This window comes from Candida oxycetoniae (genome assembly GCF_023343755.2).
Source record: "Candida oxycetoniae strain CBS 10844 chromosome Unknown scaffold10, whole genome shotgun sequence".
Lineage (NCBI taxonomy): Eukaryota > Fungi > Ascomycota > Pichiomycetes > Serinales > Debaryomycetaceae > Lodderomyces > Lodderomyces oxycetoniae.
Window position 1 is genome coordinate 171,102 of NW_026055470.1, and position 14,907 is coordinate 186,008.

Consider the following 14,907-nt stretch of genomic DNA (forward strand, 5'->3'; position numbering starts at 1 on the left):
AAAAAAAAAAAAAAAAAAAAAAAAAAAAAAAAAAAAAAAAAAAAAAAAAAATGAAAAATGGTGTTTTATTTGGTACTCACTGATGAGGACCTTGTCTATAGAAAGCAACGAGGGCTATAAGAGGCGGTATTTTGTTCAAATTGTATAGTGTTTTGTAGATTTAAAAGCTATTTCTCTTGTACGAACGGGTTTTCTATAATTTCATTTCCAGCGACAGGTGAAATGGTCAATAAACTAGTACATCTCACAACCACCAAACCAAGCTTTCTGGATTCATTCGTTAGCGTATCTTCATCTTCGGGGTCTACGAAAAGAAGGGAAAAAATGGAAACGGTTAGTATTTTGTCAAAATAGACACGGATTTATAATGTTGACATACCTCTTAATTGTTCCACCACATCTTCTAGCACAAGGTTCATCAATTGATCAAATCCTTTAAGGTAACCAGTAATTTGTCTTCCGCCTACACATCTTACTCTGATTTCTTGACCTTTATATTTATTCAAGTCTAGTATAGCTTCTCTTTTAGGTCCTTCCGATCTTGGTCTGTCATTATTGTGTTGTTGTCCACCCTTCTTTCTATACTGATGCAGTTGCGGCTGCTGCTGCGACTTCTGCCCCGATTTTCTATGCTCCTATAAGACCAAAGTTAGTAATTCAAACTCATTGGGCAATTCTATCCTCTCCAACACTTACGTTGTCAGTCATAATCTACTGATACTTGACCTTCAAGTTATTAGTTTTGACCCTTTTTTTTTTGTCTTCTTTTTTTCGTTAATATTTAAAGCGCTTTGTAATATGAGAGGCGGTAGCACTAACCCATAAGCTATAGAAGAAGGGTCATTAGAGAAAAAGAGAAAGACGAGAGATGTAAGGTTGCAAGTTCTAATACCTAGTTATATTTACAGGTGTCCTAAATCGCAGAAAAGGCACTAATAAGTTGAGGTAGAAAAGGCACTCATGGGTTGAGGTAGAAAAGGCACTAATAAGTTGAGGTAGAAAAGGCACTAATAAGTTGAATGGTGATAATCTGATCAAAATTCGTTTCTCATCCACATTTGTCTCCTCTTTTGTCTATCAAGTATATGTTTTGGTAACTTTCCCAGTTCTTGTAAGTTTTGCAACTTCTTAGCCCTTTGATGTTCAGTCCTAAAGAAATATATCAATTTTCTCATTTCGATATTAAATTTTTTACTCAATGCTTTTAAATCCCACCGCTCGGGATCTTGTGCCGCCAACTTCTTCATCTCCTCTACGGTTTCTCTTGATATACTATACTCTCTTTCATTTGGTGCTTTGAATTGCCTTATTATAGGCATATCAGCAATGATCTCATCAGGTATACGATTAGCTTTCGCCAATTCTCGTCTTGGGTCATTTTGAGGTAGAAAAATATATGGAGTTTGCATCGATGGGTTTATTATTGCTGCTGGTGGGTTGTATATCAACCCCGGTTGTGCTTGAGGTTTAAAGTTGAATGCTGACCTTTTGATATTATATTTATTCTTGGGTACTGGTACATATGGAATAGTTTCTGAACCCCTAGATACATTATGCAACCTACGTATAGACAGTCTTATCATAGTTGAACACCTCTCCTCCCCTACTTTTGGAAACTATTCTCTTTACCTTCAATAGCCTTGACCTTCAATAGCCTTTGACCTATTGGAAAAGTTTTTCACTTTAAACAGAAATCTTTTTTTTTATTTTTTTTTTTTCCGTCGTGTGCAGAATCCAGTAGGAGTGAAGAAGACCTGTAAGGGAAAGACCGTGTAGTTTGAGCTAGAAAAGCAAGTGGTTTGAGGTGATGAGCAAGTAGTTTGAGCTAAAAAGGCTAATGGTTTAGAGAGTAGGGTATGTTACTATCGGTAGAGACTAAGGGAGTCAATAAAAAAATTTCGTATCAAACCAATTAAAGCTTCCCATTTCAATAGTAAGCTTATGGCATTATATCTATCTCTGTATTCTCTGCCTTGTCCTCTTTGCTCTATTGAGGTTGTTTATTGCGTCTAGGTCTTTCTTTCCCATGTAGCAAATATTGTCATATTCAACGTCTTGTCTCTATTTAATCAACTGTTTCGACACTATCGAGCGGAGCAAGATAGTGGAGCACACTGACTAATGACACTATCGAGCGGAGCAAGATAGTGGAGCACACTGACTAATGACACCATCTCGTGCTTGATAGTATATTACTCTATTAAATCAACTGTTATATTACAAGAAAAACCCTTTGTATGGTCTTGGCTATCAAATTTTACAAGAAAAGTCCTTTGTAGTGTAATGGCTATCACGGTTCGCTTTCACCGAGCAGATCGGGGTTCGATTCCCCGCAAGGGAGGAGTTCTTTTAATTTTTTTTCTTTTTGAAACCATTACAATAGTGTTCTTAATAGAAACTATTGCTGTTCTTTTTCGATACAATATGCCTTTATTCCTTATAACAAAACATACCTCTTCTAAATGATAGGCGATGAGTCTTTTTTTATCATTTTTTGCTTACTCTCATTTGTGTACATTTTTGTTTACTCTCATTTGTGTACACTTTTTGCTTACCTTTTTTTTCGCAGCAATTTCAATAAGAAATTTTGCAACTTGATTAACAGTAATTGAGTATATCTAGAATTATCTATTTTGCAACTTGATTAACAGTGTCGGTGGCAGATAGCATGCTCCAACAACTATAGAATTATCTAGTGTCGGTGGCAGATAGCGTGCTCCACTATCTATAGAATTATCTAGTGTCGGTGGCAGTCAGTTCTACACTATCTCGCTTCGCTCTATCTAGTGTTGGTGGCAGTCAGTTCTGCACTATCTCGCTTCGCTCGATATAATTATCTAATGTCGGTGGCAGTCAGTTCTGCACTATCTCGCTTCGCTCGATATAATTATCTAGTGTCGGTGGCAGTCAGTTCTGCACTATCTCGCTTCGCTCGATAGTGTGTTGGGGTTCGCACCACGTGGAGCGAATAATACTGAGAATGCCGCCAACATAAAATATACACGAGGATTTACCACATAATTATTTCTCTATAATGTTCAGCTCTTTTAGATATAAATTTTCCATCCTGTATAGTCAAAAAGTACTAGTTTTGTCTACTAATTTTGGGAATGGCATAATCCTAAAATGAAGTGGAAAAGCGTCTTTCAGTTTCTTCCTCTTCTCTTTTGGTATATTTTTCAAATTATAATTTTCTTTTTTTTTTTTTCTTTCTTTTTTTTTTTTTCCATACGGCAATAGTCTTTAAGATCTTGGATGATTCAGTTGCAACTTGTATTTGTCACTGTCTAGTTTGTCTTCTAGCTATTATTTATTGTATTTGTTGTATTTGTTGTTATCGCTATCATTATTTTATTGTCGCTATTTTTTGTTGTTGCCTGCTGTAATGATATAAGTCAAACGATTATAGTAACATTCATCTTTATGAAATTAGATTATAATAAGGTTCATCTTCATGAAATTTGCCAAGACACTAGAGCGTGAATTAAGGAGAGACATTCCTGAGGAATGGGTAGAAGCAGCAATCCAATATAAGGCTCTTAAGAAATGTATAAATAAAGTCGTTGACGAGTTACAATTTTTGGGATTGGAACAAAATAAATTGAAATTGTTACTCAATGATAAGGTTGTTGATGTTGGGAGTAAAAATGATGCAACAAATGCGCCAAATCCAATAATCGCAGAATATACTTTAACCAAGGTTTCACCCGGGAGCCACCTTGTAAAGCCAATACTCAAGATTACTTTGGATTTTAGTAACGAGAATTTGTCAGATGATAGTATCACCAAAACGTGCAATGAGGTAAAACAAAAGATTGAAAGCTTGCTTGGTGTTGGTGATAGCAGTTCAGGAGATGAGGAGAAAATCGTGGAATTGATAGAAGATGGCGGAGAGTTGAAGTTGGTTTCAAGTAGAGAAGGATCATTGTCACCACCTGTACAGCCAACGTCTCCTCCACTACCAGTATCGTCCATGGCAGAGACAGAAAATGAAGTGAAAAATGTGATAGATAAACTAGTATTGCTGGACACAAGCCACAAGAAACGCGAGATTTATATTGTATTAAATTCTGATGGCAAATTCTTCCAAATGTTGGAAGAAGAGTTGGAAGCTTTGGAGGATCTAACAAAGAATGAAGAGTCTAAGATTATGGATGAAGTAAAAGCAATTGCAGGCTTGGTTACCAATTTCACAGACAAAAGATCAGAGCTCTACAAATGGAGAGAGCTTTTCAAAATATATCTCGATTCAGAGGTTTACTTCAGATATAATGATCAAGATCGAGAACCGAGAAATGAAGAAGATATCAAACTTCATTTGGAACAATTCTTGAAAAACGTTGATAAATCCGGTATACTCACACAGTTTAAAAAGAAAAATAGTATTGCTGCTTTTAATCAGTTTGTGGCCATGAATTTCCACCTACTCAAAATGATGGAGTTCCAAACAATAAACACAGAAGCTATTCGAAAGATTCTCAAAAAGTTTGATAAACAAACTTCTTTAGGTATACAAAACATTTACTCGAAACTAATTTTGCCCGATTTCATTTTTGTTGGTGGTAAGTCGCTAGCACAATCAATATGCTATGTTATCCAGGATTCGGTATTACTGCTCGTTCCACAGATCGATGATTATTCGTGTCCGATATGTATGAGCATTGCATATAAACCCATCAGGTTATCATGTGGGCATTTGTTTTGTGTTCGATGTTTAGTCAAAATGAAGCAAGAGGATAAAACTAGCTGCCCCATGTGTCGTCGAAAAGGAGCTATACTTGAAGCAGATTCAAGTAATTTGGATTTGAAGTCTATGGAATTGATGAAGAAATACTTTCCTGTTGAGGTGAGAGAGAAAATAAGAGATAGAGATAAGGAGAGATACAATGAAATAATAGGCAGCAGCGATAAATGTGCTATTATGTAAGGGAAAAATAAATTGAATTAATTAATGATGATGAAGGTGGTGGTGATGGTATTATTGTTGCGTTACTGTGTAAATCACTAAATCTTTTCCCTTTTGATATTGTTTCTCTACACTTGAAACAGTCCAGAAAAGCATTCATACGTCTTCAACCGTCTTGAATAAAGTGGATCTATGTGCTTTTGAGAATGAATGAAGAAAAAAAAAAATAAATAAATAAAACACTCCCTTGCGGGGAATCGAACCCCGATCTGCTCGGTGAAAGCGAACCGTGATAGCCATTACACTACAAAGGACTTTTCATACTGCAGAGAGCATATTCCAAAACTATCTTCAGTTGTTTTTAACTAAGCGTTTTTTTTTTGATTAAGGCAAAGCCTATAGCAATTTATAAATTGTAACTCAAAGTCAAAGAAACTTATAAGAAGAAAAATTTGTGTTGAATAAGGGGCTCAGCATGAGAGACAGTTTTGTTGATTACGTAAGGCTTAGGAAATAATGCTTTTTATTAAATTTACTTGTGGTAGCATTACGTGATAAAAGCTAATGTGGTATAGAGAAGGTTTATAAGTTGTAATTGATACGAGGTTATGTGCAGTGTTTAGTATTTTTACACTATTGTTTTATCTTAGTATATATTTTCGAGATATTCTAGTAAAGTCTTGATATCTTAGTCTTCTTCTGCTAGTATTTGCATATGTTTATAAATTTTATTCTTAAAAATATAGTTCATTTTTGAATAGTTTAGCCATCACTGACTTTGGCCTTGTAGTGTATTATCAAAATTCTTGAATTAACAACTTTATATTGCTCTCGAAGAGACTAGTTAGGGTTCAATAGTGTAGGGGTGATCACATCGGATTCTGATTCCGGGGACCTGGGTTCGATTCCCAGTTGAACCTGATCTTTTTTCTGTCGTCGTTGAGACAAACAAATTGTTAGAAGCCAGATACTAATTTTTTTTTTAATTTATTTATTTAATAGACCTAATATCGTAGAGGAATTGTCCAAGTCCATATATGTATATAAAGAGATGACAAAAGAGAGAAGAAGAGGACTTACTCTTGGTTATCCATTCTTTTTTTTGTTTTTTCTTATTTATTTATTTTCTTATTTATTTATTGAGTGTCCATGATAATTTGATGGGCTTTGTCCTGGTTTGTCAATTTCTTTGCAAAATCACCAACTTTTTCAATATGACTGTCTTCTTTGTCGGCAAGAACAACTTCGGTATCTTTTGGTTTTGGCGAATTACCCTTTAACGGTGTTTGACCCTTGTGGTTATTACTTTTTCCCGACGACCCAATCGATTTATCTTCGTCATTACCTATCATTGGCCCTTCATTAGCCATACCGCCTATTGGAGCTTCGGCTGCGCCTAAACCCTTTTCTCCTTTAGAACCAACTGCTAAATTATCAGCTAGATCCAAATTTTCAATCTCCTTATCTGCTTGCGATCCTATATTTTTCACTATATTTTCTAGATTCCCACTGTTCTTATTATCCATTTTGTTGTCCTTTAACGATGGTGATGATGCGATATCCGTTTCTAGCTCATATTCTACGTCTGGCCGCGCCTTCATGTCCTGTGAAACCCACCACATCAATGTACAAAAGATAATAAGCATTACTAGATAACCACTAAGTTTGCGTCTGGGACTATTAAAGAAAACAATAGGTTCCTTCAAATTATCATATGGCGAGCGTTTCTTTCTCGAAGGTTTCATGTAGTATGGTCTCGGTAACCCATTGCTCTTATAACTTCCTTGCATTTGAAATATGGGACTAAATTTGAAATGGGTTTGTTGAATGCTAAAAATTTAAGAAAAAGAACGGCTTTTCTTTTTGCTGGCGTGCTATACCATGCAATGAAAATTGTTATTTTTATGACCTTATATAGCTCGATAGGTACTGAAGCCTTACTTGACTATCCTTTTTTTTTTTGCCTTTGAATAATGTCTTCTATAATGCTGATTTATGATACGTTAATCAATTTTTTCATTTGGTGTCTTTGTGGTTGTTGTTAAGAGAGAAAAAAAAGGCGTTACTTGAGCCGATTTTCAATAGCGAGTCTAACGCGACGGAGATCACTAGCGGACCACTAGCGGAGCGAAAGCGACGCTAGTGTAGATATACTAGAGGATCAGTAGCAGAGCCAAAGCATTGTTAGTGAAAAAAGTAGAGAACTACTAGCGGAGCGAAAGCGACGCTAGTGTTAGGCTCTAGCTGGTGCTAGTGTAGTTATACTAGAGAACCACTAGCGTCGCTTTCGCTCTGCTAGTGTTAGGATCTAGCTGGCGCTAGTAGCGTCGCTTTTACTCTGCAAGTGTTAGGCTCTAGCTGGCGCTAGTAGCATCGCTTTCGCTCCGCAAGTGCTAGGCTCTAGCTGGCGCTAGTAGCGTCGCTTTCGCTCAGTTAGTGTTAATATTTTTCTCTTGTCTACTATATACCTTTTTTACAACCAACTCTATATGGCGTTATTCCAATAATGATTGAGCTACTATTAGTGGTGCTTACTCTTCTTAGTATAAGTAGTAGTACGCCTCCAGCATGTTTCTTAAGCTGTGTAGCGGAAGTTACTCGCAAATGTCCGTCAAATTTAAAAGATATATCTTCTGTTTGCAAAAATGAAGATGCTTTAGTTGGATGTTTAGTTGATATATGTCCATTTGGAACCTTTCAAAGTGCTCGGGATCATTTCATTGGCACTTGTTTAGAACATGGAAAACCATCAGTGACCAATCCTTATCCACCACCTGCTATTTGGCCACCTCCCGGCTACGAAGAAAATATGCCCAGTATAAACAAACCAAGACCATATCCATATTCCAAAAAGAAACAAGAAACACCACCTGTAAAATTGATAGATCCTCATCAGGGGAAAGGAGGAGGAGGAGGAGGAGGAGGAGGAGGAAAAAAAGGATCCATCAATGACGGTTATAACCCTAATCGTCCATGTGAATGGGAGGAAATGGATTCCCTAGACAAAAATGGCAATTTCATCATAATCAGACGGCCAATCAATGTCCCCCCAGAATTTCGAAACCCGGCTAATGTTGGTAATACAAGACGTGTTTTCATTCAAAATCCAGTAAACTACTTGCCTAATAGTGAACAACAGAATGAAAACCAAAACGGACCAATTCAACGAGTAAAGAAAATACCCGCTTCTAAATTGAAAAATCAAAAAAAGAAAAGGCCATTAATCGATTATGATAATGATCTGTTCCACGTTAATGCCGCGTCTCAGCCAGCTTTGTCCGAAAACTCCGCTAACAATAACAATAATGATCCATCTGGTTCATTCGCTCGTCATAATGAGAACAAGATGAACGAACCAGTGCCTTCATTTGAAGCTGCCATTTCTAGGAAGCGGAAACTTAAACTAGGCGGAAGCTTTAATGTCAGAAAAGCCAAGCCCAAGTACCACAAGATCTATCGTAAAAAATCAAGCTCATAAAAATATAAGATCCTTCCTATCGAGCAAAGCGAGATAGTGGAGCAATACCTAGTGGCTGTTACAACACTTTGTAGCTTGTTATGACACTGACTACACCAACACTATCTCCACTATCGAGCAACACTGACTACACCAACACTATCTCCACTATCAAGCAACACTGACTAGCTTGTTATGACACTGACTACACCAACACTATCTCCACTATCAAGCAACACTGACTAGCTTGTTACAACACTATCTCGCTCTGCTCGATAGTGTTGGTCGATAGTGTTGGTCGATAGTGTTGGTCGATAGTGTTGGTCGATAGTGTTGGTTGATAGTGGAGCAAAGATCCTTTTTCCTCAATGTGCTTTTTATCATTCCATATTATAAATATTCTTATACGTCTTTTTATCAACCTTGATGCTGGCGATAGTAGCTCGTGGAACACTCACAAGTCCAATTTCTCTAACGTGTTTTTTTTCCAAATCGAATTTATTCCTTGATATTTCGTATGTATTGGATAAAAGTAAATTACCAAAGGGATCAATTACAGTTAAAATACCTCTAAAGATACGTGAATCTGTTATCGTGACATGTACATTTGCACCAATAAACTTTTCTGGTGCCACTGCAATACCACTCTTTGTTTCCGACACCATTAAATCAACTCCCCCAAAAAAAACTTTATCAACCAATGGAACTCTTATTCCCACCCCCTCGTCATGCGAATTGGAAAATTTTTTTTTTCAACTCAACAGTTAGATGTTGATACTGTTTGTCATCATCGCCAACTTTCGCCGCACACTACATCGCCGTTTTACACGGGACCACTGAAAAGTTTTCTCTACAATTTTTATTTCAATTTTTTTTTTTCACTCTTCTTCTTCTTCTTCTTCTTCAACATCAATCGCAGATTCACCCTCTATATAAAAGATTTAACTTTTGTTCTTCCATATTGTTAGATCCGGAGGTTTACAAGTGGATAAAAGCGTAGATTAACCTTGTAAGTGGAGCACGTTTCTGGGCGCCTGATGTTGATAAATTTTTTTTTAGTATGAGACATTGGGAATCAGTTGTGACTACATTTGTATTGCAAAGTATCTATAGACTTGTCAAAGTTTTTGATCTTTGTTTTATGCTTGAGAGAGAAATTAGTAGAAGCATTGTAAAAAATTTATATATACAAAGTTCCCTCTGTTTTCCTTCCTCTGTTTTCTTAAGGTTTGGCTCTTTATCTCAATATCTCAAATGTGGTAAGATTAGCGGTGGGGGGAATCAATTCCCTTGTCATTATATAGTGACAAGGGGACCTTATTGGGACCTTATTGGGGCATTATTGGGACCTTATTGGGACCTTATTGGGACCTTATTGAGACCTTATTGGTGTAGCATTTTCTAAACTCCAAAACAACATTTCAAAGTGTAATTTATTTTTCCTCATTCAAAGTTGTTCAAGTTGTTCTCTTGATAAAAAGAACAAAATATAGGTGAGTCTTTCTCTGAAATGGATAGACAACAACTTCAAAAAGAATTGAAATCTATTTGCAATGAATACTCTGCCTTTTTCCTAGAATCACAATTGTTCTTGGACGATCCTTTAAGTGCTGACCATTTGAGAGTTGAAACATTGGAAGGAATTACCATCAAGGTAACTGTTGATTTAGCAGGCTGGCATCAATTAGGTGCGAGCTCAACACAACATTATGAGACTTTTGAAGCAATGATGCAGACTCTTAGTCCTTCATTTAAAGAAAGTTTCGCAAATGCCCTAATAGACAAATTGAACAAGCACCTTGCTTGTTAAATAGAGATGGCAAACGGGATAATACAAAGAGGAAACACTACCAACAGCTTAGCTTAGATTTTAGTATTTTAGTATTTACACGATACTCTTTATCTCCACCTCCTCTTTCTTCACCTCCACCTCCTCTTTCTTCACCTCCACCTCCTCTTTCTTCATCTCCATCTCACTTCCTTCTTCTTCTTGTCTTCTCCGTTGTCTTCTCCGTTGTCTTCACCTCCTTTTCTTTCTTTTCCGCATATTGACGTTTTACAAATGCCTCTGCATCGTCAATGTCATATCTTGTTCCTCTAATATAGTATTGAGCACGTCTGGGCAAATACTCTTTAGGTTTATAAAGCACCTCAACATTTCTAATATTCGGATTAAAAATAGGCACTCTAATCTCGGATCCAACTTTGTTCAATTTGGTTCTCAACAAGATATTTGAACCCAAATTCAATTGTCCCCTTTTGATAGCAATGACTCGTCCAGTAAGATCCGATCTATCTAAATAAGTTACTTTTATAATATCTCCTGCTCTTAATCCCCTCTTGTAATCAATTAGTTTGCTTCTTTTACCTGTAGGATCGTGTTTCTTAACAAGTTCCCTATGTATATAAGTCATTACATTCTCCCCATTCCTTCTTGGTGGGAGTGGTTCATAAACCGTTGGTAATTCTATTAATGAAAAAATGGTTAGTATATGGAGTGAAAAAAAAATCATATATTCTTCTTTTCTGTAATCTACATACTCTTCCTTAAATAGTGGAAAGCCCTAAATGGTTGCAAAAGGTTCGATGTCACCTTTACCGGTCGTGTAACTGACTTCAACATGGTTTGTGGTGATGGTGGTGCTGTTGATAGTAGTGGTGATGGTGATGATGACGAATGGTTGAAAGTCGTAGGTTTTTTTTTTTTTTTTTTTTAATTTTTTTTTTTCAGATTTTTCACCAAGTTTAGTTGGCATGGGCTGGCCCTAGAGATTGGAAACTGGAAACTGGAAATTGGAAACTGGAAACTCCAGATCCTTTGTTACATGCAATAATGTTACTATTTGTTGATTATTCAAAGAGTATTAACAAAACCTTAGAATCTATGTTTTCTTTTACGACCGGTATACTTTGAGTCTTCTGCAACAATTCTACCTCTTCTCCTCATAGTTTCCTTCTTCCTATTAATATACTCCTTTCTAGACTCAGCCAACTTCCTCTTCTTCTTATTATTCTTCTTAGTGTTTTCCACCAATTCCATTTCAGCACCCAGGAGATTAATATTTCTCTCCGTTACTCCAGCAGTTAGTACCAAATAAAACTTTTTTTTACTCTTCAGCTCAGGATCATCTATCACCAACCCACCTCCGAAACCTGCCAACTTAGCTGCGTTCAATATACTCTCTGTCTGTAAATCATTTTTAGGGTAGAATTGTGCAACGAATTTTCCCCCTCTTTTCAAAGATGCATACAAAGTGTTGAAAAATAGCAAAAGTCGCTTTTTGGAATCAGCGTTGGACGTATCGGCATTACATAGCCATTGAATTGCAGATATCGATATTGCCGCATCAAAAGTACCGGCTCTAAATGGTATTCCATTACCCAAATCTGCTAAAAACAAATCTCCGTCAACATTACGATCAAGCGCAGTCGCCAACATGCTTGGTGATATGTCCATTCCTATCCAATTATAACCCTCTTCAGTTAATATCTCACCAGAAAGTCCCGACCCACACCCTAGATCCAAAATCAAATGTGGCTCTTTGCTTTCTAGATTTAGTAGTTCTAATGCACGTAGTGTCATTTTGGCCTGAATATACTGCACACGTGTCGACGACGTATACTTGAACGATTCTGTGTCATTGTAAAATATCTCTGGCGGAGCTAACTCCTCTGGTCTCGACATAGCTGCTTATCACAAGTCTTGCAAAATATCCCTAAACCTTTTAAACCTTTTAAACCTTTTGAGATGAGGCCTCGTTTAATAATTTTTTTTTTCCCTTTTTCCGATGCGATAATAAAAGACGTTGGGCGCAGAGGTTCACAATATCTCAATCTATAAATCATATTAATATATACATATACATATACATATACATATTTTATACTCATAAAGGTAGGAAGAAGATATATATATATATATATATATATATATATGTCAGGTATGCTAAAAGTTGAACTCGGATTCGGTATCAGATTTGTTTGTATCTGGATATGGTGGTTCAGTTTTATTGTAAGCTGCACCCATAGGAGGTTTTTCCAGCAGCATTTGTTTTAATTCCTTTTTCTCCTTCATATTAGAATTGGGTGCAAAATCGAAATCATCCTCTTCATCCTCGGATTGTTCACCATCAAAGTAGAAATTTCCATCCTCCTCCTCCTCCTCCTCATCTTCGTCCTCGTCTTCTTTCAGAGTATGGTCCTCATATGACTCTGTATTTTTCAATCTTCCGTGCTCATCCAAGTCCATACTTTCAATTTCTGAAGGATACAATGACTGCTCAGCAGTTTTGATATGCTTGATATGTTTGGGTAGTCTATCTGGTCTGTAAAACCTCAAGTCAATTCTTCCAATCAAGTATAGCATGTTGGTCACTATTTCAAATCCTCCCCACCAAACATACATCATAGCTGCTGACCCTACTGGCGATCGATCATACATCATTCTTGCTTGAAAACAAACCACACACCGGAGAATAGCACCTATTAAGATGATGATGGTAGTTATTGCAATGATTAACAAAGAAGTATTATGCGTCAAGTCTCCACGCTCATTGCTCAAGCCTTTAACCATCTTGTAGTGATGATGAGTTGCAGCAATAACTCGAATAGCAAATCGATGATTATGGTTTCTTTTCAAAAAACTTTCCGCGGCCTCTTGAGGTACTCCCTTTCTGACAAAGTACGTTGGTGCAAACGATTCGATCCACCATGGTTGGTATGTATACAAATTCTCGTCTTTTGTTGTTGGCTTAAAGAAAAAAGCCAAACCAATCAAAGAAAGTGCAGTTAAGGAATAAACAATAATCAAAACGGAAGTTGCTTGGATACAGCGCACAAATCTGGCATAGTTTGGAGCACCCAACAAGTATATATTTATACCAGCAGATGCAACAATGGTCATTGCCACCACGCCGGCAACAATTGCATATAAAGTCAACATAAGATTCCAGAAAAGTCTTCTAGACCCACCAACTGGGTGTCGCCACGTGAATATACGCTGTGCCAAAATCAAATTGAAACTGGGAAGTAACACCGTTGGGAGTATCAAAAACACTTCACCAGTAATACCAATACTTGTTTGAGACAAGTCGGCAGACCAAACTATTCTCAAGGCAAAGCCCAAAACACGGCACAAGGAATAAAATATAAATCCCAATTGTGGCCAAAAATAGTGACCTCGATAACAATTGATGGAAAAGATTGCTAAATGGCAAAGGAAAACAATTGAAAACAAGGCTGTGAAAACGGCCGAGGGTGCAACATCCTTGTGGAATGGATAGCTTCCAAACAAGTTGAATTGTACTGCCGTTTGAAAGTCAACAACGACTTTTGGGATCCTAGGACCCAATAGATTTCTTGCTTGTGTTGATAATGCATGCGATCCAGAACCCAAAGCAGGATAATTATTTTGATACTGAAGTAGTCTCATCAAGCCAAAAACGGCCGAATATTCATAAGGACTGGGTAAGGCCATCTAAAACAAACAAATAAATACAACCCGAGGCTCAGTAGACAAAAAAATAGAACCCAAGTCTCAATTTACCCTGTGAAGCAAAGTGATACGAAAAAGAAAAGGGTTGGAGTGGTTGAAAAAGAAAAGGGTTGGAGTGGTTGAAAAAGAAAAGGGTTGGAGTGGTTGAAAAAGAAAAGGGTTGGAGTGGTTGAAAAAGAAAAGGGTTGGAGTGGTTGAAAAAGAAAAGGGTTGGAGTGGTTGAAAAAGAAAAGGGTTGGAGTGATTGAAAAAGAAAAGGGTTGGAGTGGTTGAAAAAGAAAAGGTTGTTGAAGCAAAAGATGTCAAGGGTGAGCCCTTTTTTTCCAAATCAAACCCGTGTCAAGCTGCTTCTTACTGCTTCTTGTGACTTTTTCATATATAGCTTAATATAATAAATGTTTTCAAGGAAACTACTAGGTATGAAAACCAGTTATTCTAAAAAAGGAACTTGAGAGAACAATGCATCCCGTACAATGTAAATTGTTGCATTTCCTCAAGTTATTATTCTCATCTTTCTTCATTGACACAAACTACATTAATGGGCATCAACGAACAGTCAAACCCGTGTGTTACTCCCATCTGTTGGTGAGAGAGAGAAAAAGATAACAAAATATTTCAAAGGACAATTTTGCAGCCATACATAAACATGTTATTTTTTTATTGTGTTACTTAACTAAATAGGAAAGAAAATTAATAACGTTTAGCCTAATTAGGAAAAACGTTTATTATTAATTAATGATTGCAAAAAGGATTCTAGAAGAGAATACATGGTATTGTTTAGTGAAGCAACAGCTAGCAACAGCGCTAGCTGTTGCTGAATGTCACTGAGCTAGAGCTTCTGAAGCAACAGCGCTAGCTGTTGCTGAATGGCACTTAGCTAGAGCTTCTGAAGCAACAGCGCTAGCTGTTGCTGAATGGCACTTAGCTAGAGCTTCTGAAGCAACAGCGCTAGCTGTTGCTGAATGGCACTTAGCTAGAGCTTTTGAGATAGAGCTTCTGAGCTAGAGTTTCTGAGCTAGAGTTTCTGACCTAGAGCTTCTAAGCTAGAGC

General features: G+C 36.9%; 8 protein-coding genes across 8 annotated transcripts in view; 3 read left to right on the forward strand and 5 right to left on the reverse strand. All coding sequences in view use genetic code 12, as the record gives it.

The window, feature by feature from the left end:
- Positions 1-1,583, reverse strand: part of FUR1 (mitochondrial 54S ribosomal mL58 domain-containing protein) — a gene marked incomplete at both ends in the record, with an annotated part of 2,403 nt that extends 820 nt beyond the window's left edge. The window contains 2 exons of the mRNA XM_049325288.1: positions 380-627; positions 1,057-1,583. Of these exons, the coding sequence (XP_049179064.1) occupies positions 380-627; positions 1,057-1,583 (775 nt within the window). The remainder of the gene's footprint in view (positions 1-379; positions 628-1,056) is intronic.
- A 1,871-nt stretch (positions 1,584-3,454) lies between these two features.
- TRY3 (Try3p) lies at positions 3,455-4,927 on the forward strand (the record flags this gene model as incomplete). The annotated part of the gene is made up of 2 exons (XM_049325289.1): positions 3,455-4,652; positions 4,719-4,927. The coding sequence occupies 2 exons, from the start codon at positions 3,455-3,457 to the stop codon at positions 4,925-4,927; spliced, it is 1,407 nt and encodes a 468-aa protein (XP_049179065.1).
- Positions 4,928-6,042: 1,115 nt separating this feature from the next.
- KGF56_003907 (uncharacterized protein) lies at positions 6,043-6,696 on the reverse strand (the record flags this gene model as incomplete). Its single annotated transcript, XM_049325290.1, has 1 exon — positions 6,043-6,696. The coding sequence occupies one exon, from the start codon at positions 6,694-6,696 to the stop codon at positions 6,043-6,045; it is 654 nt and encodes a 217-aa protein (XP_049179066.1).
- A 716-nt stretch (positions 6,697-7,412) lies between these two features.
- CCW14 (Ccw14p) lies at positions 7,413-8,384 on the forward strand (the record flags this gene model as incomplete). The annotated part of the gene is made up of 1 exon (XM_049325291.1): positions 7,413-8,384. One exon carries the CDS (start codon positions 7,413-7,415, stop codon positions 8,382-8,384), a length of 972 nt encoding a protein of 323 aa, XP_049179067.1.
- Positions 8,385-9,873: 1,489 nt separating this feature from the next.
- KGF56_003909 (uncharacterized protein) lies at positions 9,874-10,173 on the forward strand (the record flags this gene model as incomplete). Its single annotated transcript, XM_049325292.1, has 1 exon — positions 9,874-10,173. The coding sequence occupies one exon, from the start codon at positions 9,874-9,876 to the stop codon at positions 10,171-10,173; it is 300 nt and encodes a 99-aa protein (XP_049179068.1).
- Positions 10,174-10,336: 163 nt separating this feature from the next.
- On the reverse strand, positions 10,337-10,986 carry KGF56_003910 (mitochondrial 54S ribosomal protein bL19m; the record flags this gene model as incomplete). Its single annotated transcript, XM_049325293.1, has 2 exons — positions 10,337-10,830; positions 10,905-10,986. The coding sequence occupies 2 exons, from the start codon at positions 10,984-10,986 to the stop codon at positions 10,337-10,339; spliced, it is 576 nt and encodes a 191-aa protein (XP_049179069.1).
- A 252-nt stretch (positions 10,987-11,238) lies between these two features.
- On the reverse strand, positions 11,239-12,048 carry BUD23 (18S rRNA (guanine1575-N7)-methyltransferase; the record flags this gene model as incomplete). Its single annotated transcript, XM_049325294.1, has 1 exon — positions 11,239-12,048. One exon carries the CDS (start codon positions 12,046-12,048, stop codon positions 11,239-11,241), a length of 810 nt encoding a protein of 269 aa, XP_049179070.1.
- Positions 12,049-12,309: 261 nt separating this feature from the next.
- Positions 12,310-13,839, reverse strand: KGF56_003912 (uncharacterized protein; the record flags this gene model as incomplete). The annotated part of the gene is made up of 1 exon (XM_049325295.1): positions 12,310-13,839. The coding sequence occupies one exon, from the start codon at positions 13,837-13,839 to the stop codon at positions 12,310-12,312; it is 1,530 nt and encodes a 509-aa protein (XP_049179071.1).
- Between the last annotated feature and the right edge of the window lie 1,068 nt (positions 13,840-14,907).